The sequence below is a fragment of the Diplotaxodon limnothrissa genome, linkage group LG7 (genome assembly GCF_057381915.1).
Source record: "Diplotaxodon limnothrissa isolate DT_005_m linkage group LG7, D_limnothrissa_male_GT1.1, whole genome shotgun sequence".
Classification (NCBI taxonomy): domain Eukaryota; kingdom Metazoa; phylum Chordata; class Actinopteri; order Cichliformes; family Cichlidae; genus Diplotaxodon; species Diplotaxodon limnothrissa.
The window spans coordinates 16,453,142-16,480,451 of NC_140602.1; the positions used below are offsets into that span (position 1 = coordinate 16,453,142).

The 27,310-nt window shown below is 42.2% G+C and overlaps 1 protein-coding gene across 1 annotated transcript in view; it reads left to right on the forward strand.

The window, feature by feature from the left end:
* The first annotated feature begins 654 nt into the window (after positions 1–654).
* reln (reelin) overlaps positions 655–27,310 on the forward strand; it is a 100,085-nt gene continuing 73,429 nt past the window's right edge. Inside the window, exons 1-2 of the mRNA XM_085359345.1 lie at positions 655–1,177; positions 24,499–24,606. Coding sequence (XP_085215471.1) covers positions 925–1,177; positions 24,499–24,606 — 361 coding nt within the window. The 5' untranslated portion in view covers positions 655–924. The remainder of the gene's footprint in view (positions 1,178–24,498; positions 24,607–27,310) is intronic.

Consider the following 27,310-nt stretch of genomic DNA (forward strand, 5'->3'; position numbering starts at 1 on the left):
GCGACAGAGGAGAAGAAGAAAAACAAATGCCGAGCACTTCTAAAGATGAGAGAAGAGACGGAGAGGTAGAGGTTTGAAAGAAGAAGGAGAGGGAGATCGAGGGGCAAAGTGGGAGAACAGCAGAAAGAGAGAAAGGGAAGGAGAGGGAGGTGAAGAGAGCTTAATAGGGAGGGAGAAAGGAGGTGTGATAGTGGGTGGGAGAGGAGGAGACAGTCTGGTGGATGGGCAAAAAGACAAAGGAAGAGAAGAGTGAAAGGGATCTGTCAGAGGGCTGCTTAGGGATGAAGAAACTAACAGATGCATAGAGATAAGGCCGCCAAGGTCTCCAGAGAGGGATACAAGAGTGCAATATGGAGTAACAGAATGGTTTAGTGAGAGGTAAAAAAAAGGAGATAAGAGAGGGGGAGAACGAGATTAAGGAAGAATTCAGAGTGATAGACTGGCGGAGAAGAGGGAGGAGAGAAGAGCTGGATGAGAGAGAGGAGGGAGGCCGTCTTGTAGAGCGCATACAGCACCCGTGGAGCTGGTGTTGGAGCGAACGAGAGACAGAGAGAGGAAGAGAGGGAGGGAGGGTGGGAGGAGAGAGGGAAACAGAGGGAGGGGGTGAGGTATTTAAACGCCGGAGCAGGACAGCACAGGCGAAGCTCTGAACTCCCCGAGAGTGGAGGTAGGACAGGGAGAGGAAAAAGAAGAGCAGTTTTCCTGACGACCAAGCCCACACACTCAGACACAGAAATACTGCACATACAAGCACACACAAGACGTGCACACTCTCACCCACACACTTTTGGACTTTCGACTCATCTCTGGACTCCAAACCTGTCCTCTGGAGCTCTACCAGCGCCTCCCTTGCTCCCAGCCATCACTCTCCTTGCCACTTCACCCACCTTCACTCCCTCAGCCCCTCGCGTGGTGTGAGGGCAGATGGCCATGGCGCGGGCCTCTCTTGGGGGTGCTTTAGGCTGTGCCCTGCTTGCCCTCGTCCTGGGGAGCAGCAACATGGATTTCGGGGCTCCCCCTGCGAGCTTCTACCCCCGTTTCAACCCCTTCTTCTTCCTGTGCACCCACCACGGTGAGCTGGAGGGAGCCGGGATAGCAGAAGGTGGGGGAGAGGTGCTTCTCACCCTCCAAATTACAGGCAACCCCACCACCTACACCCCTGGACAGGAGTATCAAGGTGAGCACACCCCCTAAGGTGTCCACTTTTTAAAAAAATTCTGCATGGAAAAGAGAATGGGATGTGTTTGTTTCAGCAATGTTGATGTCAATAAGGAATCAGTAAAATAGAAATGCTTTGAATTGATAAAATTGTGTATTTTAAAAAAAATCTCTTTTTGATGATTCATTTCTACAAAAATGCAATATGCATAATATGCACTTTGCAGTAAGACATACAACGAACTTATCGAACAAGAATTTTGCACACTGCGGGTGCAGTTAATTCCTTTTCGTGCAGGTGTTTCGTGCGGCTGTTGCGTGTGCACATGGGAGTTAACAGGTTCTGTGAGGTGGCTGTTGTTGGAAACCAGCATTTATGTAACTGTAATAAATAGTGATGCTGAGTGGGACTCCTCTGATCCCGATGCTCCATGTGTAGGTGGCTTCTCCACAGGACTAACGGCGAGATCCCTCCAACTGAATGAGAGTGAGAGAGAGTGTGAAGGCTGCGAGTGCGAATGGACAAAACGGAGCACCACAGAAAGAGATGCTCTGACTGATAGGGAGAAAAGATTAGGAAATCAGTGAATCGTGCTTCGACTAGAAGAGGAGACAGATACTTGTGTCCCCTTTCCCACACTGTTGTGCCGGCACCTGGTCCTGGAAAGCAGATCCCCTCTGACCTCCCCAAACTCTGCTCGTTCGCTCTCGCCTTACTTAACACTGGGGACGGTGACCCTAACAGGCCACCACAGACCGACTAAGGTTACATTCCCACGCAGCTATCATCTTAACAGAGAATTGATGTATGCACATTTTAATGTGTCCACCATATACGGTTTCCTAAATATACATGCATTGTGTGCACCTTGCTGATGTATTTGATTTAATTTAATACATTATTGTTGACGACGGAATCCAGTTATCTTAACTCTCAATTCAGAGTTTGTGTAACTGTATGAAGAAAGGAAAAAAAGGGCAGGAAAACAGATCAGGAAAGGATGAAGCAGTATTATTCTATGTCGGAAAAATAACAGCCCGGATCAGCCCTTCAGTCAAGCACCTTTAACTGGGGCCGGGCTTGTAGGGAGAGTGGGTGGGGAGAGATTTGAATAACTAGCTGGTGGATGGGAGGGAAAGCGCGCACAGAGAGGTTTAGATAATTAGCATTAGAAATGTGGTGGACTGGGAGGAGGGAGGGATTTAAATAGGGCCAAGACTGGGATCGGATGGAGTAGGGGGAGATTTAAATGACGATGAGAGGATTGAGCCGATAAGATACCAGCAGCAGGGCTTGCACAGAAAAATGACAGGGTTCCAAGCTGCTCACTTTTTTTCTCCCCCCCCCCCGCCTCTGTCCCATGTTTTGGCACATGGCAGCAGGTCATTGTTACATTTCCAGGGTTTTGACTGAGTTTGCTTGGGGATGGAAGGGAAAAATGGCAAGCGAGCAAGTGAAATGCTGCTGGCTGTGTGCATAGTTGTGCAATCGTGAGCAATCCCAGTCTCGTCTCTTTTCCACCTCTCTCATCTTTTCAAACCTTGATGGTTACAGCCAGCCTTGCATGTTCTTACCACAGCCATTGCCAGGCTCATCGTGGTAGGAATTGAGTGGATTTTGAGGGGCTACACATACACAGCAGTGAGACTGAGGACGGGCATCTGTCTGCATGCCCTGCTAAATGTGGAGTGATAGAAAAAGACAAAAAAATGACATCCTCTCGTTATATGATAGAGCAGGCAAAGTGTTTTCTGGGAATAAGCTTGTGTATTTAAGTGGTTTATATTTTTCCCCTGTTTTTCTGTGCTTTTTGAACGTTAGTTTTGGATTAGATTTTGGTTTAATCTTCTAAAGCAATGTGTGATATAACTATTGAACGAAATGGGGGTGGAAAGTATTCGAGGTTCTGGCTGTATGCTTGTTGAAGAAGCTGTAGAAAAGAAAACTGAAGAAAGACTGTGAAGGAGAAGAGGTAGAGGTTAGTGGATGGAGGTAAAGTTACAGAAAAGGAAAGAGATAGATGATCTTTTATAAAAGAGACAGGAGGTGAGTGTTTCAGAAATCTAACTCAGCGTTTGGCGCAGAGCAAGAGGAAGATTCAGTGTGGCCGCACAGTAATTGAGTTTCCAACCTGACCTCACTGCCTCTTGCTTCTCTGTTGCTTTTGAGTGATAAGACCATGTGTGGGCAGTGTACTTTTGAATGTGTAGACAAGATTACGGTGTTTAGCTATCAGAATGAAATGACCAAGAGAGGCTGAGAAATGTTTGAGAGGGTGGGTGTACTGGCAGGGTCATTGTGGACAAAACAGCAATACAGCACTGTTGGGACTTTCTGAACTGCTTGGAAACAAAAGGGGAGAAATGAAAAGGTCTGTTGAGATTTGTTTGCTCACATTCAGACTCTAGGGTCGCTTCTTATTCCAGACAAATGGAAGCCAAGTGTGCACATACTGCCTACGTAGAGCCTTATCTTTTAATAAAGAGACAGAAGCAAAAAAGAAAAAAAAAGTGAGGTCACACTGGGATTTAAGGCTGTCCTCTAAATAACCAAATGACCCTTTTGAACTACTCTTGATACACTCGGGAAGCAGCTCTCTTTATTTCAATGATGTTAAAACATTTTTTTCATTTGCCGCCTGGCCTCTTTTAACACTGCTCTGGGAGTCAGCGACGGTCTCTATACAGCAACCACATGTTTATAAGAAGCAACATCAGAATACAAAACCCAGAGCACGGTTTCTAAACACAGTTAATCAGAGAAAGCTGTTTTGCATTTCTGTCATTTCTCGTCACCCTGCTGTGGAAATCTTGCGTGTTCGTCTTCACAGATGAACAATAACATTAAGAAAACACGGTGACACAGCAGAGAGAAGAAAAGGAACAGGCAGATTTGATCTAAACAGAGCATTAGATTTAAATCCGGAACTGAAGGGACATCATTTCACCGGATCGTGGAGCGTTTGGGTCTTCATTAGAAAGCACAGATTGGCGAGGGGACAGAAGGGCTGTGTGGTGTCCTCTGAAAGTCAGCAGAGAACAGCCAGACAAATGGAGGTATATAGGTAGAAATGGGGCCAGTGAGATTGATTGGGGTCTTTTTCATGTCAAGGTGTTTGCACCAATTTGTTTGTGTTAATGGCCGTACACTCTTGGAAAAAACCCCCACAGTCATGTTTATCGTACCACGACTTTTCGTATGGACATCTGCGTTTTGTTTGTGCCACTTGAAAGTGTGAGTGAGTTGTCTAGAGCTTGCTTTTATATGCACAGTTCTTGATGTCATTGTGAAGCACTGAGCCACTCACGCAACCATGCAGGTTCCAAACAGCCCATACAATGGTCTTTTTCAGTGTCGCTCAGGAGGAGGAAGGGGCAAAACAAGACGGCTGCTTAGAAAAGGAGTTGTCAGTAGATGCTGAAACAGCCTTTCCTAATCTGTCTATGGTTTAGTCCGTGGACCTTTTCCATGTGCAAATGATTGAAAAAGCCAGAGAAACAATCAACATTTCAAGGAGATTTGGACGTTGCCACTAAATGACATTCTTAGTGGGAGTTTGGCGATAAATTCATCCTCACAAAATGCCATCAGCTCATGCCACGATAACCTATGAGATTAGGCTTAGTGAATTGCTCTGTCCGCTCTCCTGTCAGTCGCCAGAAACAGCTCATTGTGCCTCGCAAAGTGAAAGAGGCCATTATCTATCTGCAAAGTTGATTACTCGTCATGGTTGGGGGAGTTTTTCTGCAAGTGTGCTGTTGACTGATGTCTGTAGAACAACATGTTGAATTGAAGGTCACAAGAACAAGGCCCCAGAAGGGTTGTAGAAAAGCAAATATTATCTTGCCTACATCACATTATGCTAGTAAACCCCCAGAAAGATGTCTTGCAAACATAGGGCCCATCTTTAGACTATCCAAACAGGCACGCGCCGGCTTCAGATTGAATGGCCAAATGACATCAATCTGCTGTGACTATGGCAGCCGCTTGGATGTCATCAGCACCTTCTGCAGTACTTAACCTCTGAGGACTGTTAAGTGTCTGCTTTCTGACCTCTGACCACTTCTTGTCAGTGCTGCATTGTTTAGAGTTCTGTTCCTGGGAAGATTAGATTAGAACTTTTTTTTTCTGTCCACCTTACATTTCTGTTCCCCTTACATGTAATATTTTGTATGTGTCACTTCACAAGACTAAGAAAACTTGAAGAAACCTTGGTCAGCAAACCATTTAAAGACTGTCCTAGATTTTATGCAGTTTTGGGAACAGCGTAAACGTGAGCAAGACTGGGGAAAGAAGTGAGGGGCGAGGGGCTAATGGTTTAATAGGGCTCTCTTGTGAGCAAAAAGCAACATGCGGACAGCACAAGCACTTTCAAGTGGTCCAAACCCGTGCATTCATTAGCTTCCCGGCCCTTCAGCCTCTCTGCCTCCTGCTGCTGTGTTTGAATAGGTCACTTCAGTGGGTAGAGAGAAGTGTGTCAAGTGTATTACTGTTTGTATGGGCTTTTTTGGGTGTGTTTGGGTGTTCTGTCTTTGTGGACACTGAATGATGAACCATTTAAAAACCATTGTGCTTTCTGAGTTATGCCAGTTTCCTTTATATCAAGGAGCAGATGGGCGAGAAATGAGAATGGATATTCATTGGGAATCTTCCCTTTGTCACACATGCACGCCTGGCTGTGTGCACAGCACTCAGCTCTTGGTGGGTGATCCATCATGACATAGAGACAGGTCAGATGTTCCGCTGGCTAAACACAAATGTCCTGATCAGCGGACTATTACAATTCTCTGTGGCGGTGTTACAAAATGACATCGCAACATAAGTTAGTATTTTCCTGCTGTCATGGGCTAAATTGCTATGCCAATATATTTCCTTATTAATGTTCTTAAGCTATTATAACATACTGTACAAACGCATGACATTGCAGAAATAATAATAAACTTGCAGCGACAAACACACTTCTCTGTTGCCGCCTTTGTTTTCTTTTTTCTCATAAAGAGTCAATGAAAGGCTGCAGCAGAGAAATTCAAGCCGTGATAGTTGAGATGGCGCAGATGCCACCTATAAGCTACATTTCTGGAAAATTGATTTACTGCATCAGAGCACAGAAAATCTCCTTAGATAGCAGTTACATTGTTAGCCGTTGCCTGGCTGGTGCCAGAATGATGCCAGCGTGGTGCCAGGTGTGGTAGAAAAACTAAAATTGAAGGCAGTGAGTGGATCCCTGCCAGGCAGAGGTGCGCGCCTGTGCCAGTCTTATCTGGCCAAGCGGCACAGAACTGCTACATCTTTTATTTTCAATTTCCTCAACGGATTCATTTTCCAGCCAAAACAAGAAAGCTCCTAACAAGCACATGTGAGTTGCGTTTTCATTAACTTTCACGAGTGGGCAGATGAGTGGCTGTAAGGATTTTCAGGATGCTAGAGTGCATGTTTGTCTGTTGGGAGGCAGAGGGGGGGCTGATTTGGAGTGTCTGTATGTTGATAATACGAGATGTGATGTGCAGAAACTAGACTCCCGTTGTCCTAACGTGTCCTCAAATAGTGCATTTCCCATGTGTCTGTTTCTGAAGTGTGTGGGTTTTTGTTTTAGAAAGCACAAATACCAGCATGTTCCACTCCTGGCACACATTTTGCAGCCAACGTAAACCACATCAATTATAGTGACATTATGAGCTTTTCCACCTTTGATGCACTTTAGCAGCATTCTTGGTGGTGACTTTCTCAGGATTTAGCAGTAAACAAAGCTAATGGAAGCCACAGTGTGGGAAGACAATGGCTGTACTTTGTGAACACGATTGCTATTTGCTTAAAAACGCATTCAGGCATGTTTAATTTGTCATTATTCTTAATGTAAGAATTAGGACAAAGGAAAAGAAAAAAGTACAAAAGACATTTTGCAGCAGAGCAGCTTCATTTTTAAAACTGCGTAAAATAGCGTCCCTCTTTCTCTATTTGCACAAAAAGTTTATTTATCCATGTTACTTGTAAACTTGATTTCTTATGTTTGCTTTGACACAAAGCGTGTCGCTTCAGCTCACAATTCTCTGCATGTGTTTGCTCTGATTTCATCTGGAAGTTTTTGGTGTCTTATGTATATAAGTCATTGTTGATTCTTTTAAAATGCTGGCATACTAGTCCTTTTCGGATATGCTGTCTTCTTTATTTTTCCTAGTTCATGTGGAGTAGAAAAGTTTGTGCACTGAGTAACATGCCAATTTTAGTTCCATAGATCTGTTTAGCAAGAGGGTTTGTGGGTTCTGACAGCACAGAGGAAGAATCAAACATGTTCAATGTTTGATTCTTAAGCAGTAAATAAAGAGCAAAATGTCTTCCAAGCATCCAAGCCACCCAAACTAGCATGCTAGACCTACATCTAAGATTTAAAGCGGATGCTCCAGCACCTTCAGTTGATAAACCTGTAGCTCTGATAGGCTGGTTACTGTCAAATTAGGGTTTTTTTTTTTATGTCTTGGAGATATTTACTCAGTAATAAGACAAGAGTGACATCCCACAGCCTCCTAACAACTTCAACACATCCTTTCTTTCATCTCATCCCTGTGTTCATGGTGCAGATGTGAGGAAAGTTAGATACTTAAGAAACTAGCTAGCTCCACAGAAGAGGAACAAGCATAAATGGAGTACAGCTTTTTTTCTTTTTCTTTTTTTTATTAAATGTCATGTAATTTTCGAGCAGCTCTAAATATCACCAAACACACAAACTTTCTGGGCAACGTTTTTGCCAGCTAAATCAGCAGCTGTTGTACTTTCCGGGGAGATGAAAATGTGACAGTGTCAGAAATGGAGAAAGATGTAAGACAGGAGTGGAGAGATGGGAGAGAGCTTGCTTTCAGAAGTAACTGCTCAACACGTGAAATTTGATAAAGAGGAAATGTGAAGCTTCTATTTAATGTCCTCATTCATTTTCGAGGTTTTAAGTCGGATATTGGATGTGTACAGCACACGTTACTGAAGTTGTGTTCTTCCATTTTGTGAAACATCACAAACTGAAGTATAATAATTTTGTGTTATTCAAAGAAAATACCAGGCAGTTTATTGCCGGATATTCAGGTTAGTTTGCAACAGTGTTTCAGGTTTACTGTGATTCAGTATGGTTACATCAAAGGTAGCAATTATTATTATATATAATATTTAATGGGATGATGTTTATTAGTTTCACTCACCTAATTTACCTTTTATACAAACATTATACGGTCAAGGGTTTGGAAATCAGCCTTTAATCCACAAAAAAACAGTGAATATTAGAGTAGCAGGTCAGCTGATGACAGCCTGTGCACAAAGAGAAATCTACAGTAACTCACAATGCAAGTTATTATGTGACTTATTTTTATGTACTCTTTTCCCTGCACTGCTACACCCAATATGGGGGTTCTCCGATATACCAAATCCCACTTTATCCCCTGTCTACACCCATTTTGGGTACAAGTCCCATTTTGGAAACCATGCTCAAGGAATGGAAAACTACCTTTGCAAAAACACAGAACTTTGAACAATAAGTAAAGGAAAGAAATCTGGTAACATGTAGAGGGAATGTCAAAGTCTGATGAATTCATAAAAACTCTGAAGTGCGTTGGGGATTTTTGAATATAAATTTAAATCATTTTTAAAATTATTCAAGTGAGAGACTTGGGTTTTTGGGGGGGGGGGTTTTGCAGAAAGGGTTTCCAGCATACCCCTGCTGAGGAGAAAATTAAAGTCTTTTATTTCCATCGAGCACCTATTGTATACTGTGGAGAAAAAAAACATGGAGAAAACTTTCAGTGCAACTGTTTCAGCTGAACGTCAACCAGTCAAACTGATTGATTGACTGAAATTCCGTTCTGCCTTTAGTGGCATTGGTATTGGATGACAAAACATTTTACCCTCTTTGTATGTTTTATTTCTATTTATTCTCATTTAACTTCTTGCACAACTTCTTTGTGCAGAATGTTTTTTATTCACAGTTGTTGTTCATTTTTTAACACAAATGCCATTTGCTTTCACATGTTGTCGTCGAATGCAATTATCTCGTGTCTTAGAAGTGAAGTTCAATTGCGTAAATACTTCCTGGGGCAGCTGCATGTATCAGTTTCTATGATAAAGTATAATGAGAAACAGAGCGTCAACTCAAATAGCCAAAATACTCGAAACCCTGAGGGAGGGAGAGTATCAACCGCATTGTATTTACTGCTCAAGTTGTTTTAATAGAAAACATGAGTGACTCACCCTTCTGCAGTCTATTCAAATTATTTGTATTATTTTATAATTGCACACTCCAGTTTTCCCTTTTCCTCTGCCTCTTTGATGTTCACTTTCAACTAACATGTGGTTGTAAATATATTTACAAAGTTATTTCCTTCTCAAGTCTCAGATAACAGGGCTACACGTGGCATTAAGAGTTCTCTGTGTCTATTCAAACTCCCCCTTACCACTTTGCCTCACAACAGTGTTGGTGATTCTCATCAAGGGGTACAAAGTGGCTCAAAACTGGATGAGAAAAGTGATGAATCCTTCTGTTGTTCTCTTGGGATCCTTTACCAACTGCTCTCAGTTTTGCCAATGGCCTCTTCCTTTAAGAGAAAGGAGGCTGCTGATGGAGCACTGTGCACCTCCGCCTCTTTCTTCTACTTCTCTTTTTGCTCTAGACCCTCCTCCTGGCAGCTTCATTGAGAAAACTGTAATCCCTGCTTGGGGGGCAGTGTGTCGTCTGTGCTGATAGCATTCAGAGGGACTTGTAGCGCTCCAATGGGCCCACTACAGAGGAGGCGGCTTGGTGCAACTGGCTGGGTGCTGGGCACACGCCGTGTGGCACAGGCGGATTAGTCCCAGCCCTGGCCCCTTCCCCCCCACCCATTCAGCATCAGCCTCCTTCAAACGACTATCCCACTCTGCCCAGAAAAACACAGCAGGCTGGCAGAAACAGATTACAGATCGGCACATCGAAAAGCACATATTCCGTCCTTGAAAATGCTTCCCATTTCCCCGCTGTTCCCAAATATGCAACCTCAAACCTCCAGCCTCCATTACGCCATGTGTGAGTTCTGACTCAGGAAAATTGAAACTTCCTCAGAGCTTTTTCCTGTGGACCCCAACAACAAACATCTATTTTTGCTTTTGGTGGTTCATCAGCTACATTTCTGAAATCCAAGATCACTTTTAGTCATTACTTACTCAAGAAGTCTTAAGAAAAGAATGTCTTTAAAATCTGTCCAAGTAGATAAGAAGCCCGTAAAACATGGAATATCAATGAGCCAGTGACATATTTTTTTCAAAAGATAAAACAAGGTCTCTTTTTGCCAAGGAATACCCAGTTGAGCTGTGTCGTACACCCCTGTGGATCAGGTGTTTGATTGTATCTTGCCTGTCAGGGAGAACCGGGAACTGAAATCAAGAATGATAGAGGTCTAAACTAAAGATTAAGTGAGACCTCACCTTCCAGACTTGCTGCACTCGAGGGAGACTGACAATATCCAATAAAAAGACACAGTTTCTTTCACCCTTGTATTTTTCATTTAAAAAAATAAATAAAGTGAAAGTGTGAACTCGCGGTAAACACAACTTTAGCATTCCCGAAGCCACAGCTCCTTCTCGAGATTACATTTATTTTTTTACATCGTATGTGTTCACTCAGTGGAATAATCATAATAGGTTTAACTTAAATAACGTGTTAGTTAGAATAAATCCCAGGGAAATACTTGTTTTCCTGACTCTCATTCAGTGGATCGTAGCTAGCTGGGGGTGATTTGGAGCCACAGGGAAAGAAGACATGACTCAGAAATGTGGCATAGTGTTTTTTATTTGGAGGGCCCAAAAATCAGACCAGCTGATCTCAGTGTCAGTCCACATGAGCTGGTAGTTCAGGTAATACTTTTGTATGCAAAATTCATGTAGAGCATTTTATCTAAGCTGTTTTAAGCTGCTTGAACTTGCTGTGTATCTGCAAGCCACTTTGCAGCCCACCCCTAGCAGAGCTCCTTCCTTCGTGCTGTATCTGACTTAAAAAGTGTCATTTTAATCATTCATTAGTGTTTATTAGTCCATGATCCTGTGTTCTGTTCTCGGTGTCTCTACTGCTCTCCAGCTTTCCGTGTGGAAGGGCAGGGAGGTCCAGAAACAGAGCCATACTGTCACTTTTAAATTACCGCAGACTGGAATATTAGACTTGTTTTCATAATACCGTATTTAACCGAAATACTTATGGTTGCAAACACACCAGATACCTATTGCACCAGCTTAGCACATTCCACTTTGTCTGAACACAGACATCGCATTTGTCAATGACTCAACACATTAGCTTATTTGCACGTCACTGTCACATGCAGAGCGATAGTAATTGAGTGATCCCTGTTATCAAGTGAAAGCAGAGGTCTGAGGTGGAAGTTAAGACAGAAAAGAGGTGGGGATGAGAAAGGGGAGATGGTGAGAGTATGAAAGCATTAATTTTCAGCAATAAGTGCATTCTTAGCAAGCTGTGCTGGTGTGATTAAGACTGGATGTCACAGGAAGCACTCCCCATTGATCCGCTGCCAGTAGAGACCATCTAGTCTTTCATTATGGCAACCAGCTTGTTAATTAGAAATCAATCATCCCCTCTGCTCTATGCAAGCCCCTTCCCCACCAGCGTGCCACTCTCCTTCCACCAAGCATTCATACCCAAAAGCTACAGAGGCGTGTCAGACTTTGACTGATGTCAGTACTTTTTCACTTAGCTGGCCATAATTTGTAACTTTCACGCCAAGAAAGAGCAGGGAGCTGAGAGCAAAATAGCGTGGCACTTCCTTTCCAGCTGCCAGGAAGTCTTTGAGTTCTTGAAAGACTTTGACAATTGGAATTCATATTCGCCAGATGAATAACAGCTATCATGTTGTCTTTTGGCTGTGTGCACTTGTATATTTTCAGGAAGAGACCTGTAGGTTCAGAGGACACTTTTTGATGACTGTTAAAGTCATTATAAATCTGATGAACTGTTTTAACTGTTTTGATCCATAAAAAAAATCACGGATAAGCCGACGTGTTGACGAAGCATATGGTTATGTAATGTACTGCTGTTCTGAATAAAAGAAGCATAATCTACAAAATAACTCACAGTTAAAAAATAAACACGATCTCCCAAGTATATACATAGAACAAGTGTTATTAATAGAGGAAAATGTTGTGTAAGCAGAAAGGCGTAGGAAAAGTGGGTGTGGAAAAGACGCTAAGATGTAGTGACAGAGCTGGGATGAAAAGTGAACCTCTGTGAAATGACAGTTCCATTATTCATATTAGCGCTATTAAATCTGTGATAGTAGGAATATGGTCGGGACTGCTGTTAGCCGAGAATACACTAAGCATGTGTGTGAGTTACTCCTGTGTGCACATATCGGAGCACAGATGTATACATACTGTTTTTGAGCTCCTGTGTGCACATGCATCCAGTAGTAGTACAGTAGCAGTAGTAGCAGAACAGCTGTGTTTTCAGAAAGCCATGTCCAGATGTTCCTGGGCAGTAGGCATTAAAAGCTAGGTTAGTGTATTACAGGCACAGGTGGGAAAAAAAGAGCCATTGTAGACGAATTCTGTGCATCAGATTAAAAACATAAAAATACATAATTTTTTATCCTGGCCTTGGTTAATAAAATATCCCATTGTTACTTTCCATCACTCTGTGTCAAGAGCTTTCCCTAGAAGACATAACTGTATTGTGTAAAAACTCTGAGTTTTAAAAGCCATGAATTTTGCATGGACAGAGAGCTGACCTGCTTTTTGGAAGTCATAACAGCTGAAGTTCAACATGAAGTGGGCACATTGTGGTTTTTTTCTGTTGATGAGGCTCAAACTGTTCAAAAGTCCACGTTCATAGCCTGATTTAAAAACTGCAGTTTGATGTGTCAGCCCATGAGGATGGCTAAGACGAGGGCAGGTGCACCTGGTGTTACTTATTCTCTTTCATCTCATAAGCCCTAGTGAGTCTGGAATATGTAATGTTGGAAATATGAGGATGTAAATTCAGGGAAACACTAAACAGCAGGATTTTATTTAAAAAGTTTTTTTTTTCACAAACAATATGAAAATATTCACTTTTTAGGCTATTTCATCTCAGTTGGAAATAATTCAATATAAGCAGTGTGATTTCATTTTAATAAAACATGACGGCTCCAAGACACTGGCGTTTATAAGGTTTTGTCTATTTGTCTCCTTGAAAGTGAAGTGAAGTCTGTGTTGTGTGTCTCCAACAGCACACTATCTCTCAAATAAAACTTTTCACTACCTGACTCTTTGCGTACATCCCAAAAGGTTGATTCTGTTCATCTGGATGTAGCGTTTTCTTCAGTCTCAGCCGACTACAGGTTTCAACAACCTTATAAACAGTACATTTGTACAATGACTGAAACCAGCCCACTGAAGGAACAATGGGCTGTGAGGTCAGTTCCTTGATCATTAATATGCAAATTCTCATGACCATTGATCAACAACCACTGATCAAAGACCACTGATCAATGGCCATGAGTACCATTCACAGAGAGTTGGGGAATGGCTGCAATCACAGCATTGTAAGATTGCAAAATATGTTCCCATTAGGCCCCCTCCTCGATTCAGAGATGGTCTTTCCCTTTTCACGTAAATGGCCTCCTTGACTCCTCGCTCAAACCAGCGTTCCTCCCTGTCCAGGATGTGTATATCCTCATCCTTGAAAGAGTGTCCACTGGCCTGTAGGTGTAAATAGACTGCAGAGTCCTGGCCTGACGAGGTGGCTGTTCTGTGTTGTGCCATCAACTTTGCCAGAGGTTGTTTGGTTTCCCCGATGTATAAATCAGACCCGATCCTTGGGGTGGACTAATTTTTGGCGCAACGTGTTTTGGGGTTTAGAAGCCACATAGACTCTGTGTTTAGAAAAAATGTGTCTCAAATGTTCCAGTAGTCCTGACACATACATTGTTTATAGCGCTATCTGTACTGAACCCAGGAAATTATTACCCAGGAAAGTATTTTTTTTCTTTCTCTTCATTTGTAATTGATTCCACTTAATGATGAAGATTGAGATACTGATTTCCAAATCTAAGCATCTTCACACCAAAGAGTGCAAAACACACATACATTACAAATTCTGTTGTCTTACTTTGGATTTAACACCTTGTCACTTATATTGATGCATTGATGCAAGACAGAAGTGTTTTGGATATGCAGGCCTGTAGGAAATTTTAGAGCCTTTGAAATGCTTTAACTTTCATTTGATGTGAGGTTTGGTGTTTCAACCATTGGTTGGTTGATTGACTGGACAGAGTACAAAGTTTGTGCTTCATAATTTTTACTTTTTTTTCCTGGCATGTCAAAAAAAGTTGTAGTTTGGTAGGCCAAACAAAACAGATAAATGTTTCAGTCATTAGTTTTAGTCTCTGTCATTTTAAATGCCCATCTAAATCCCTGCTCTACGTTGGGCTAAAGTCTCAAGGCCTTGCTTTGACAGATGCCTTCCTGGCACAGATGACTCAGTTGTGAAACAGTTTAGTTTACACTCCTTGTGGGAGATAAACCAGTTGTGGAAATATGATAAACAACTTTTAACCCTTGTGTGGTGTTCATATCTTTATTACTCAGCCAGTGTTCATTGGTCTGGTGGACCCGCTAGAGTTTTGGCTTTCCAAATTAACACTATCAAACAATTTTATGTTAAATTACTCAACAGATGTTTACTTCATCCCAATTACAAACCATATGAACAGCAAACATGGTTAATTTTTTCCCTTTACCTTTGTTAGATCACATTTATGAATTAATGTGCTTCTCTTTTTTCTTTTTTTTCTTTTTTATAAAATGTTATAAAAAGCCCCTCTCTCTTCCAAAATCAATTGGATGGCCCTCGCCATCTTTTGCCATCTTGTTCAGTTGTGATAAAGAACCACACTGGCAAAGTCTTATTTATAATATTTATGCCCCTAATTTGCCAGTGTGGGACAGGGTATGAGAAAATAAAATTTGGATCCCTCAAGAAAGAGGGTAAAATGTGTGAGGTGTAAGAGCAGACGGTGTTGATAGTTGAATTTTCAACAATGTTGCAACTTTGTGCGGGAGCAGGAGGGGAAGAAAACACTATCAGCAGCACCAGAAAGGAGGAAGACAGAGTGTGGGAACACAGGACCTACACTTTCAACACTTTTATTAGACCTGGGTCCAGTGGACCCGAACACCTTGTATGTAATGTAAATGTGTGGGGGGAGGTACAGTATGAGGCCATTGAAAATTTGTTCGGATTTATGTTCTTCACAGAAAATAAGCCAAAGCCAATGAATTTCAGGTTGAAAAAATAATTAATTGTTTAATTTTTCTTTTGAAAAAAACTGAAAACGGGTCTCACAGACCCGAACACCATACAAGGGTTAAACAAAGCAACCTGGTGTCCCTGACTGGGACATCAAAACTGTCATTGACGTTATGCCTAACAGTTCACAGCTTGGCCCTCATTGTCTCCTTCCTTTTTTCCTATAGGGTAGCTCCCAGTGGAGCAGGTGAGATGGAAAGGGAGTTATGCAACAGTGCTGTGCATGTCCAGTGTCTGGATTTGGTCTGTGTTTTTGTCTGTGGTTACTATTTGTTTGTATGTTGCTGTGAAAGCAGATTACTGTACGATCAGGTGTCTTTTTGATGAGTTTAGAGTCAAGTTTGGATTATATTACAGTACAGATTTGTCAGTGTGTGTTGTGTGTCTCAGCAATATGCAAGAAGTTGTGGTTTGGGTTTTACCCAACTTTTCAGGCTAACTCAGCTTTTAATGTTTTCCTGCATTCCTTGGATTTTCTCTCTGGAAGGCATATGCAGTCGCAGCTTCCCTCTGTAACATTTTACCAACATTAATGTGATTATATTTTGTCAGTTTCATGATTAGCATTTTGATCACCTTGGCTTTTCATGTCACGTTTGCATGTTCAGGATGGCTTTGACAAGTGACGGAAGACGCTTTGCTTGTCAGGCCTGGATAGCTGAAGCTTTTTTCTGTCTACAGAACACATGGTGTTGATCATAAGGACAGCTCACTCTCCAGTCCTGGCAGCCACCACGCTACAGAGGGAAAGAATCATGGTGTTCTTGAACCCGATTACAATATAACCCTTTATAGCAACCACCAATTATGCATCTGACGCTGAACAACATTCCCTTCATGGCGAATGTTTTGGATTTTGTTTTAGCAGTTATATTTATATAACACTTGCCTGCTGCTTTAGGTTACAGTTGTATTAGGCTATTTCTTGCATTTTTTTCCCCTTGTACATACAATCACTTTCTTATCTCATGCTTCTCATCATATGAAAATTTCTTAACAAGATGAAGACCAGGTAACAGAAGTGCAACCTATCAAAACCAATTATGAGTCTCAAAGCAGAGCTGGGTAATGATACGGGATCTGCGTGCAGTTTGAGGCCTCTGTACAATGAAATAATGAATAATGTTAAAAGCTCAGAGAGATGATGTGCTATCAAAGCTAATCTCAGGTAAAGAGAACAGCCTTTGCGTTGTCTAAGCTATGAAGTCTCTTCTGTCATGACTTATTTTGCCTCGCTGATTGGTGGACATGCCTTCCCACTGGGGTTGTGTATTCCTTCTAAGTCCAGTGTAAGCATTTTAGCACCACGAATAAAAAGGACATAAAACACTTACAGATGGTGGAAGTGGTACTTAACAAAGGAAAAGCCCCTAAAGTAGAAACATAAATATTACAATGTGAAAACCTTCGATTATTGTAAAATAATTTACCGAGGATCCTTTTGGTGGATCCCGTACACACCTGCTCATGTTTTCACAGTGAACATTGTATGCATTGTATGAGAGCTGCACAATGAAGTGTGATTGTGAGGCAGATTATGTGTGAGGAACAGGATGCTTGTGACAGAACTGCCTCTTCGCTCCTGTTTTTTCTCCACGGCTGTTGCAGGGGTGAAGCCAAGTTAGGCGGGCAGTAAAGGCTTCAGCTCCCCTCTTTGGTAAACAGAGTAGAACCTCAATAGAAGAAACTGGATCGAGAACAGAAATTGGCTGTTATCTCTGGCAGTGATCATGAAAGGACACGTATCCTGCTCCCAAGAGGAAAAACTGCTTTCTCTGAGCCTTTTTTCAGAAAAGGTTATACATGTTGTAGTTAAGCAGACCTGTAGAAGCTCTGTGGCTGATAGGTTGTCTGTGATCTAGTGTTTCACAGCAGCAGATGGCGGTGCCAGCAGGCCAGGGTGGTGCCAGAAGGTTACGCAATGGAATGATGCCTCTAAAACCTGACTCGAACGCCACATGACACATATATGTGCAGAAACACACTTCCCACACAATCTTCTGAAGCTGTAAGGAGAGACTTAGACTTGGGTAATTCAGATGGCCACGAACACGCTGTCCATTTAAAGCTCCAATCTTTGCTTTCTTCATTGTCATTGGTAACAGCAACCTATCCTTCATGGTGTCACGGTCAGGTGACTGACAGTTTGAACCATTTCAGGAAGCTCAGAGTGAAGTGGCACCCCGACACTGGCATGGCCATGGAAACAGATGGAACTATAGCTTCCCTGTGATCTGGCCTCCATTTCCTGGTCCTCTCTGGGGCACGTGTGTGTCTGCCAGTGGGATATGGGTCAGATGGTCGGCTATCTTTATCCAGATCGTTGCCAGGAAAACCTCCATCCATTTGGAAACAAAAAGGGCATCCTCCTGGGATGGAGGGAATTTCATTGATAATATATTCTCTTGCACTGTCTGTACTCTGATGTCTTGCTAAAATGACTTTTTCAGACTCTTGCTTCTTTAAGCTGTACTTTCAGCCCCTGGCATAAAAGGGAGCAGCTGTATCAGATTTTGTCAGAACCTCCTTCTAAAGTCATTTCTTTCCATTTTAGGTATTTTCAATAGGTTTATTTGAGACTTGTGCAAGTGAAGTGAAATTGGGTGAGGCTAAAGACTGGTGGGTGTGTCTGTACACAAAGAGCAGAAAGGAGCTGTTCAGGCCATGCCAACCACATAGCCACTTCAATGCAAACACACTTGTCCGTGATGTAAGTCAGGTCTTCTTTGAGACCTCCAGGACTTCCTGTCCAGCTCTAGTTTAATCCCTTCCCATGCTTTTTTTTTCTTTATTTCTAAGAATGAGCTCATGCCACATGTTGCCAAGTACAGTACCGATTATGCTTTGCTGCACCATAAGGAGACATTACCATGGCTTTTAAAATGCCACTGGGTGCTATTTTTCTGGACCCTGTTGTAATTGCTGACCCAGCATACAGTGATCCATTCACATTAGTTTGGAATTTCCAATATGAGCATTTGGTTTGTGTTTGACAGCTTAATACACCCATTTTTTTCTCAAGGAATTGGCCAAACCTTCTATCATTCATGGCTCTCCTCTCACTGTTTGTACTATATATAGGGGAAAAAAAACAGGTTCTTTGTCTAGCACCGTTACAGTCATGTCTAAAGGCAATAGCACACCTCTGGGACTAGTGTAAAACCATACTGTAGTATCTTGTAAAATGTAAATACCTATTCACTGTCTTCTTCCAGTGCCTTGTTGTTCCCATGTTGAGAATGCTTTTATAGGATTCAGGAGAGCGTAATGCACTCAGGCGATATGATAATGCAGCCCTGTTGTTCTTGGTTAGCAGCTGGCTACAAGAACTCATCGAGAATCCTAGCTGAAAAATTAATCATACAAATTCAAACCAAGATTTGCTCAGACAGAACAAGTAGTGTAGTGTTTAGCACATGCATACATTTAAATGAAAAGTAGGCTTTTCTTTTATGTACTCGCAGTTTTTCGTGAACATATTTTTGCAAAGTAGATTGTCACAGAAGATTAGTTTAACATTACCAGTTAGTCATCACTTTGTGTTTTCTCTCTCTCTCTCTGTGTGTGTGTGTGTGTGTGTGTGTGTGTGTGTGTGTGTGTGTGTGTGTGTGTGTGTGTGTGTGTGTGTGTGTGTGTGTGCCTACTTGATCTCTGAGAGACTTGTCAGCAAAGGATGTGTATTTTGTTGCGTTGTGTGGTGCTCTGATACTTCGTGCCCTAACATTACTCCTGGTGGATCCCAGGAAGTGAAGAAAGCCCTGGGCCCATCAATAGTTGAGCGGTAGCACGGTTGTGTGTGTCTATAATGAGGCATACCACATCGCACCATCAATATTACATACTGGCTTAGGGCCAAGAGATGTGCTCTGTGGTGTGTTCCAGTATAAAATATGAGAATCTGTATGTGGGTATGAGTGCTATGCATACAGTGTAATGAGGATTTTGCAAGATCTAAGTCAAGAGCACTTGCAGGCATGACACTTGGACCTAGCGTGTGCCTCTTGAAATTTGAAACATGAAGGTTCACCAACGTATGCAGGCCTTGTTAATGTTTAGTAGCTCATTTGTCTGTAGAAACCTTCTTCTTCTTTCCTAAACACAACAAGAATCACATAACCAAAATTTAATTAAGAACAGAAGCACTAAAAAACAAGTAGCGGCCGGCCCACATGCTGTAAAATACCAACTTGTTGTAAAGCATTAAATAGCAAAGGTTTAGCGGAAGAAAACATTAAGGCAGGGTTTTCCTGTATCCTGCACGGGATTGAGCGAGGACATGCACACAGCAGAAACTGCTCAGACACATGCTAAAGCATGCTAAAGATCTACTGACCTATCCCCATTTACTAAGCTAGCAGTCAAAATTGATACAGCAAATACAGAGTTAACACACACGTATTGTTCTTTTTTTTAAGTGTGCACTTGACATGTAAACCAAAGATTAGTCCTTACTACAGGAAAAAGCCTAAAGTTCAATATAGAAGTTTGCATGAACAGCACTAGCCTGACACTCGGTTTGTTCATATGTGAGGAAACAATGCACATGGAAAAATACATACCCAAAAACACAGAACCTGCCTACGTGTTGAATGAGACTGTTGGTATTAATTTCACCTCTTTTGCCCGCCTCATGGCTTCTCATCCCCCTCGGCCAAGTGAACATTGCTCAGAAATGAAGTATGGACAAGAATGTTAAGGCTACCATCAAAGGCCTCCCTTTAGATCTGTGTGCGTGTCTGTGTGTGTGCTCGTGAGTGAAGCAGCCCCACAGGTGATTGGATCTGATCTGATCTGATCTGATTGGCTCATCTGTCTGATGCATTCCACAGGCGAGTGAGAGAAGGTTGTTAGAGGCCTTTCTAAATAATTTAGATCCTGGATTTGTATTGATCAGGTAGTGCTGCTCTCCACGGGCCACTCCAGTACCCCTTCTTTCTCCATCCTTCTTCACCCCTGTTCTTGTTTTTCCTCCTCTCCACTCTTTCTCCCCCACCCCATGCTCTACATCAAACAGAGGTACACTGCTGCGAGGGAGCAGAAAATGCATGAGAAAGGAGTTGATGGGGAAAGTGCAGGGAAGAGGATTTTTCTTTTACAGCGATTCCTCAATGGGAGTGAAGCTGTAGGAAAGGTGTAAAGCGCGGCTAAAGAGAGAAACGGCACAATGAAGGCAGGGGGAAAAAAGTCTTTTGTTTGCTGTATTTGTGCAGCACATGTAAAGTTGTCTGTGGAGAGTAATGGAGTGTGCGTAACCTTGGTGATGCAGGTCAATGGAAGTGCAGAAATGAGCGTTTTGTGCGTACTGAGCCTGGTCCAACTTAGTCCATTAAACTCAGTCATTACTCCATTAAATACTGCTTCATGCCATGGCCTTGGATCAATACTGCATAATGTAAAGACTGATAACATGTCTTAACCACACAGTGGAACGGATTTGTTGAATGGGTAATGTATTCGTGGAGGGATAGAAAAATAGCACAAATGAGGAGGACATTTATGCATAGTATGAACATGATAACTGCTTTTTGCTTTCTTTCTTTCTGTTTTTTTAATAAGAAAGACCTTTTCTTTGCATTCTGCAGATAGGGATGTGTTAGAGGTGCACTGAGCAACATGGAGCGAATATGATAATGCTTCTGTTGCCAAGCAAAATATGTATCTTTCTCAAAATACAGCTTCGTGTACACGCTGTACATGCTGATAGAATTTGGCAGTGCTCAGAGCAGACAAGCAAAAGGAAATTACTTGTTGCTCACAGAGTGTTATTAGAGCCAGCTATTTTTTTTTCTTTTTGTGGACAACCAAGCATTTCTAATATTAAATTTTAAAAAAAGCAATCGTCTATATTTTAAGTGTAAGGCTTTTTATATTGACCAGGAGGGACTGCAGACAGCTCTCCCTTTTGACTGGTTAATATTTGCGACCATGATAACATTTATTTCTGACATATAAAACAAACAAACCAGTATCTACACATACACATTCATGCAGATATGTGGTCAAGACAAATAAACAAAATCTCGATACCATGAAAAAACCACTCAGTCATCAAGTGTGAAATAGAAATAAAGCGTAACTGGTGTTTTTATATCTTGTTTACACTGTGCTGTAGAAGTTTGCAAAGTGGAGTGGATGACAGGGACTATAAAAAAATTACTCTTCCATACACAATTAATAATATGAACTGCTATGTAGGAAGTGTCAATAACGCAATCATTTTGAGCGCGTTCTCATCCCAGGGCATCACAGTCTTTCCATCAGATGCGGCTGGGGTTGCAGAGCTGTGCAGTCCGATGGCTTCAGCGGACGCTGAGACGTAATTTTCCTTCTTTATAGGGCGGTAAAATCCTCATTTGGAGGTTGGCGAATTGGCAGTGAATTAAATCACTGGAGACGGTGGTTTGTGTCTGGTTTGTGAGCTGTCTGTTTTGCACTTTGTTTTTTCCTCCACTCTCTAATTAGTTTTGTTTTCAGTCTATCGCTCTTTTTATTTTTTTAACTTTTGCTTTTACTCTCTGATTAGGTTTAGACAGCAAAAAGTATTTGGTTATGTTTAGGCACCAAGAGTTAGATAACAAGAACAACAAACCTTTTATTAAGTCCCAAATTACAAAACCATAGAGAAACAAACAGAAGTCCAAAAGTAATAATTGGGGCTGGGATTAGAGAGAGCCTCTGGAAAATATGTTACTTCAAAAAGGGACAAAAGGTAAGACACAACTGTGTATATACATGGAGGACTGAGACAGGTGGAGAGCGAGACACAGCTGAAAACAAATGGGGGGGGGAAGACAGGAAGTGGAACTAACACAGGACATGAAGGATAACTAACCGTCAAAGTAAAACAGGAAGTAATCCAGAGACGAGACGCTACACACAGAGATAAGACTGACACTAGATCTTAATAACAGCCACAGAAACAGTAACAGAAAGATGAGACAGAAGGAACAGAGAAAGAAAAGCTGAGGCGACTAAAATAACGACAACGAATAAAAAACAGAACATGAACCAAAACACGCTGTCTACAGTAACAAGAACAAAGACTCACTGTATGCTGGAATAATAAAGAAATCAAAACAGGAAACAAAAACTCAAGTTAACGATAATTAAAAACCTCAAGCACTAGAAAAACAAACTAAATTTAAAAAAGTGTAAAGCGACTCAAAAAGCAGACCAAGGGGACCATGACAAAATACTTAGTTACCTGCATGGTTTGCTTTAAAATAGGCCTTTCATAACATTAACCCTTTCAACCCAAATTAGGCTCACTCATTACATTTAAATTGCGACAAGTTGAGAAACAGTGTGTCACAGAACTGGAACTAAAAGCCTATCTGTGAGGAGATGCCAGCAGCTGGAAAAAAAAGTGGAAGTCCTTGAAATGAGCTTTAGATCCTGTTACTTGAGTGGATGTTTCTCAGAGAAATCATCAGAGCAACATAAAAAAGTACAAAACCGACTGTTATATACTGTAATGGAGCAGAGAGAAGTTGTATGTACAGTGTGTATACTATTAGTAAACCCTGTATATACTCCTTGTGGAGTGCTGGATCCCTGTGCAAAAGTTACGACAGAAAAACAAAGGAGGAAACGTCCGGATACAGTAAGGAGTGTTGTGGGATGAATTATTGAGGGTTTGATATGGAGGAGAGAAAGGGAGGGAAGAGATGGACTGAACTCTGCTCCTAAGACAGGGTGTAACACGTCCGACATACACAGACATGCGGCGAACACACACATTCAGAGACACACGCACAAGCGTCTTGTGCGAGGACATGTTAATGGAGTCGCCCAGTCAGACAGCCAGGCAGGCAGACGGGGCCACACAGGAGTCAGCTCTGCCCAGAATTCCACAGTGTAACGCACCAAACCCAGAAGAATGAACACCCTGAGACCCAACTGCTGCTATTCTTACTAAAACACAGTCTCGCTGTGGGTGTCGCCTCATTTTCCCATTCAGTTTTCCTCCATAAGCAGGGGGATTCCAGGGTCAGGAAACAACAATGCCTTCATCTTTCTCAGCCGCAAAGGATTTTATTCCCTGATGTGTAAAATGGTTTTGTCTTCTGTTTTTGTTTTTTTTTTTGGTGGGGTGTGTGTGTTCCTCCTTTGAGCCACGGGCTGTTCCTTGTACTCTGTTCTGTCTGGCTGGAAACAGTCCAGTGACTGAGCCCTCTTCCTCCAGTGATGCAGCTGACTCTGTGGTCCCATCACTCAGGGCCCTTGTTTACCGGGTGGATCAATAGTTAACGTGCTGCGGGATACACTGAGCTGTAGATGTGTTCAGCTGGATAACACACTCCCGGGAGTTTTCTGATCTGTGGCTGTTTGTGGTGGGCTGGGAAGAATAAAGGCTTAGCAAAGCTATCAGGGTTACAGCCAATTAGCTCATCAGTCTGTTCTAATATGGTTGTCAATACGACAGGCTTTGATTAAAGCACTGTGATTTGTTGAGGATGAGGTAGATTACATTCTGCCACCATTTTTCTCTGTAAAAGGTGAGGTGGGGATATTCTGCTGTTTTCTGGTTCAGCAACCTTTAAAGTAACTCATACCCTGGTTTAGCACATGTTTTAATAATGCTTCTACTTCTGTCTGAATATATATATATGTGTGCAAGTGACCTTCTAGATTTTGCTTTAACACCTCCATGCACTCTCCTCTCCTCCTGCAGGGTGTTTGGTCTTGTTGGCATCCCATTTAATGGCCAGTTTACCTTTCCATGTGCTAACACCTGATGTGATTAGCAGCAGGACGTTAGTGAGCTGCTCTACATACTTCCAAACATCCTGTCCACACACGTACATCACGCCTGCTAATTATCTGCTTAGCCTGCAAATGAAGCGTAAATGCAACTTAGTAATTGCGATCTCTGACACCTAATCGGCGTTCACAGTTCATCTTCCTGTATTCATTTGAGGTGTTAATACAGGGGTGGTGAAACAAATAACAGCTGGATGCATTATATTTAAAATGTTTCTGGGAGTAACTCTCAGCTTCACCAGCAGTAAGCATGTTCCTTTTTTCTCTCTCTCTTCAGTAACCATCTCCACCAGTGTATCCTTCGATGGTCTCCTGGTGACTGGCCTCTACACCTCAACACCAGTCCAGTCGGCTCCCATTCCTGCTCCAGCTGCTTTTGGCTTTGGTGAGTCTTGTTTCTTTTGCCAATACAAGCTGTTTTTTTTATTATGCTTTTTAGTACTAGCAAACCCTCAGATACCCCGAGAAGTGTCTGCTGGGACCACGGAGTATTACGATCCAGCTCAGTGATCCACATCCGTTCCCAGACTCAGCATAAGGCCACTTCCCTTCTCTGGTTATGACAGGTCGTGATGGATGAGGAGTCAGGATGATGTGATCAAGGGTTCGGTCAGATGGGTTTTCATTGATGTTTGAGAGAACAAAAAAAAAACTGAATATGAGATAGATATGAAGAGCAAAGCAGCAAATGTAGAGCTTTCTAAAAGATTAAACTTAAAATAACAAGTGATCACCAGGCCAGCTTGCCAAATGTTGGAGTAAAGGCCCAGTGGACGGGCTGATTTACAATTTTTTTTATCCAGAGATGCAAATATAGCAACAGTTTAGGTGGTAGATGTTGCTATTAAACTGGATGAAGTTTGCAAACAACTTATCTTATTCTTTGTCCGCCTTTCCTTTGCATTGTCTGCATGCTCTGCTCTAATGATACAAATTGAATCTCTCTTTATCCTTAAAAGATTAAAGCTAAACTTATAAGTCTTTACACTTTTGACAACTGTAATCGAATTACACTGTAAGCATGCAACTGAAATGCATTAAGTGCAACTCTTTTTTGGACACACAACCAAGATTTGTAGACTCAGATGAAGTATTTGCGGATGGAGCCCTTGTGTGCACGGATGGGGGCTCTTTTGGTGCAGTGGAACAGCTATAAAGAACTCCTTAGAGAACAGGGCTAGTGTCCCAGAACTGCTGCGCAGTGGGCTCCCTTATCCTGACTAACTCCACTGTTCTTCAGACTTTGACTTCACTCTGGCCAGGGCAGTTCTTCACTCTTGGCAGCTCTGTTTACTGGGGAGGCATCCAAGCACGGATTGCGTCACCTTAGCTTCACTCTAATTACTTGAAAAGTTTTAAGGATACGCCTACCCTGATAGGCAGCAGCTTGTGGAACGGTGACTTTCTGTAAGATGTGTGTTTAAGTAAGTCTACAAAGTCTTCCGTTACAGCATGTGTAATCTGTCTGGGTTTCGCAGTGCCAGTTAGACATTTGGTCCTCAGCTGAAGAGCTTTCTGCACTTTGTCTCTCTGCTCTAATTCTCCAGCCACCCCTCCCACTGTGGGATTCAGGACTCCATGGAGCAGCAGGCACATGCAAAAGCAGTCTTGTCATAGAGGAGATTCTGAATGACGATTTAATAGATTTATGGTTTTATTTTCCCTTCGATTAATTTTTCTGCGCATTTTTGAGGTACACTGGGATTTTTTTTATGATCGAGTGATAGAAACTTTGCAGAACATGGTGGTCCACTTAGCCGTTGAAGGCTGCTCAGCGTTGGAAGGGCTGAAGACATTCTCCTAAAGAGAACGTCCTTTATTAATAAGCTCATGGAAACTTGGTGACTTAACAGAGAGCCAGCGTTTTCCCAAAATGCTTTGAAGATAATGCAGTGGAACAATAATACAGTGTGATGCCTCTTCATGTCCAGTGTTGTGACAAATATAAATGTGCCTTTGAGCGCAAGAGGGTCACGCAACTCCACCAGGGAGTTTTATGAACATGGTGTTTATGAGCAGGATAAGGTGGGGCTCTAATCCCTCTGAATGAAGCCACGTGGGGGACACAGTTACACAATGGACTGCAACATGCGTATGCACACGTTCAATAGAAATACCACCAACTTTCACTCAAGAGCACACACACAGTCCAACTGTTCAGCTGAAGTGAAGTGTTGGCTGGCTGGGGGGAACATGTGGTTGGCAGATGTATCAGTCCAGCAACTAGCATGAACTATAGCACAGGGAGAATGAAACCACTGTAGCGAGAAGATCGCTACTAAATCACTGAAAGACTGAAACGGCAGCTTAAGATGAAGCGTGAGAGAAGATTTCTTTTTGTTTTTGGCTGTGTTTGTGTTGTTGGAGGTGAAGAGCAAAACAAAGAGATCCTAAGAGAGAGACAAAGAAGGAATCAATGGTTTTAAAAAAGATGTAAAGTGGACTAAATAGACAAAGTCAGGGAGCTGTGGACACAGAGGTTAGTGTTTTTACTCGCTGCCTTGGGATGTCCAGTGGTTGGTGTGGTCAAAGCTGTGGTAGGAAGCAGACACGATGGCTGCCCAATAGCCTCTACAGAGAGAAATCCCCTCAGTCTTCTGTGTCATCCTTTGTTGCTTTTTACACGTCATAAAAACAGTGTGGATGTGAGCATGACGGAATTGCATGCTTCATCAATTCTCTTTGTGTGTGTGTGTGTGTTTATCACTCCTTTTTCTTTTTGTTGATCTGTTACAATTATAACTTTAAGAAACAAACACCATAACATGAAGACAGCAGTGATTTTTTCATTATGTTGTCTTCCACTCCACTTGTAGTTCAAAGAGCACTGCAATTCGTTTGTAGCACATATGTTTTAGTTTGAGGGTTTTCACTGCAGCGTCGCCCACTGTTTGTCAAATTACTGTAACCGATGTGTGGGGAAGCAGTCGGCAGGGCAGTTTAAGGTAGTCTAAGGAATGCCATGTTTTCGGCTGCTGCGCTGAGTTGTGGTTCAAGTTGCTCAAGGCTGGTTCCTCCACTCCCTAAAGGCAAGCGACCTTCTACTTGCTGCTGGCGGGCTAACCACAGACCTTTACGATGCTGTAACT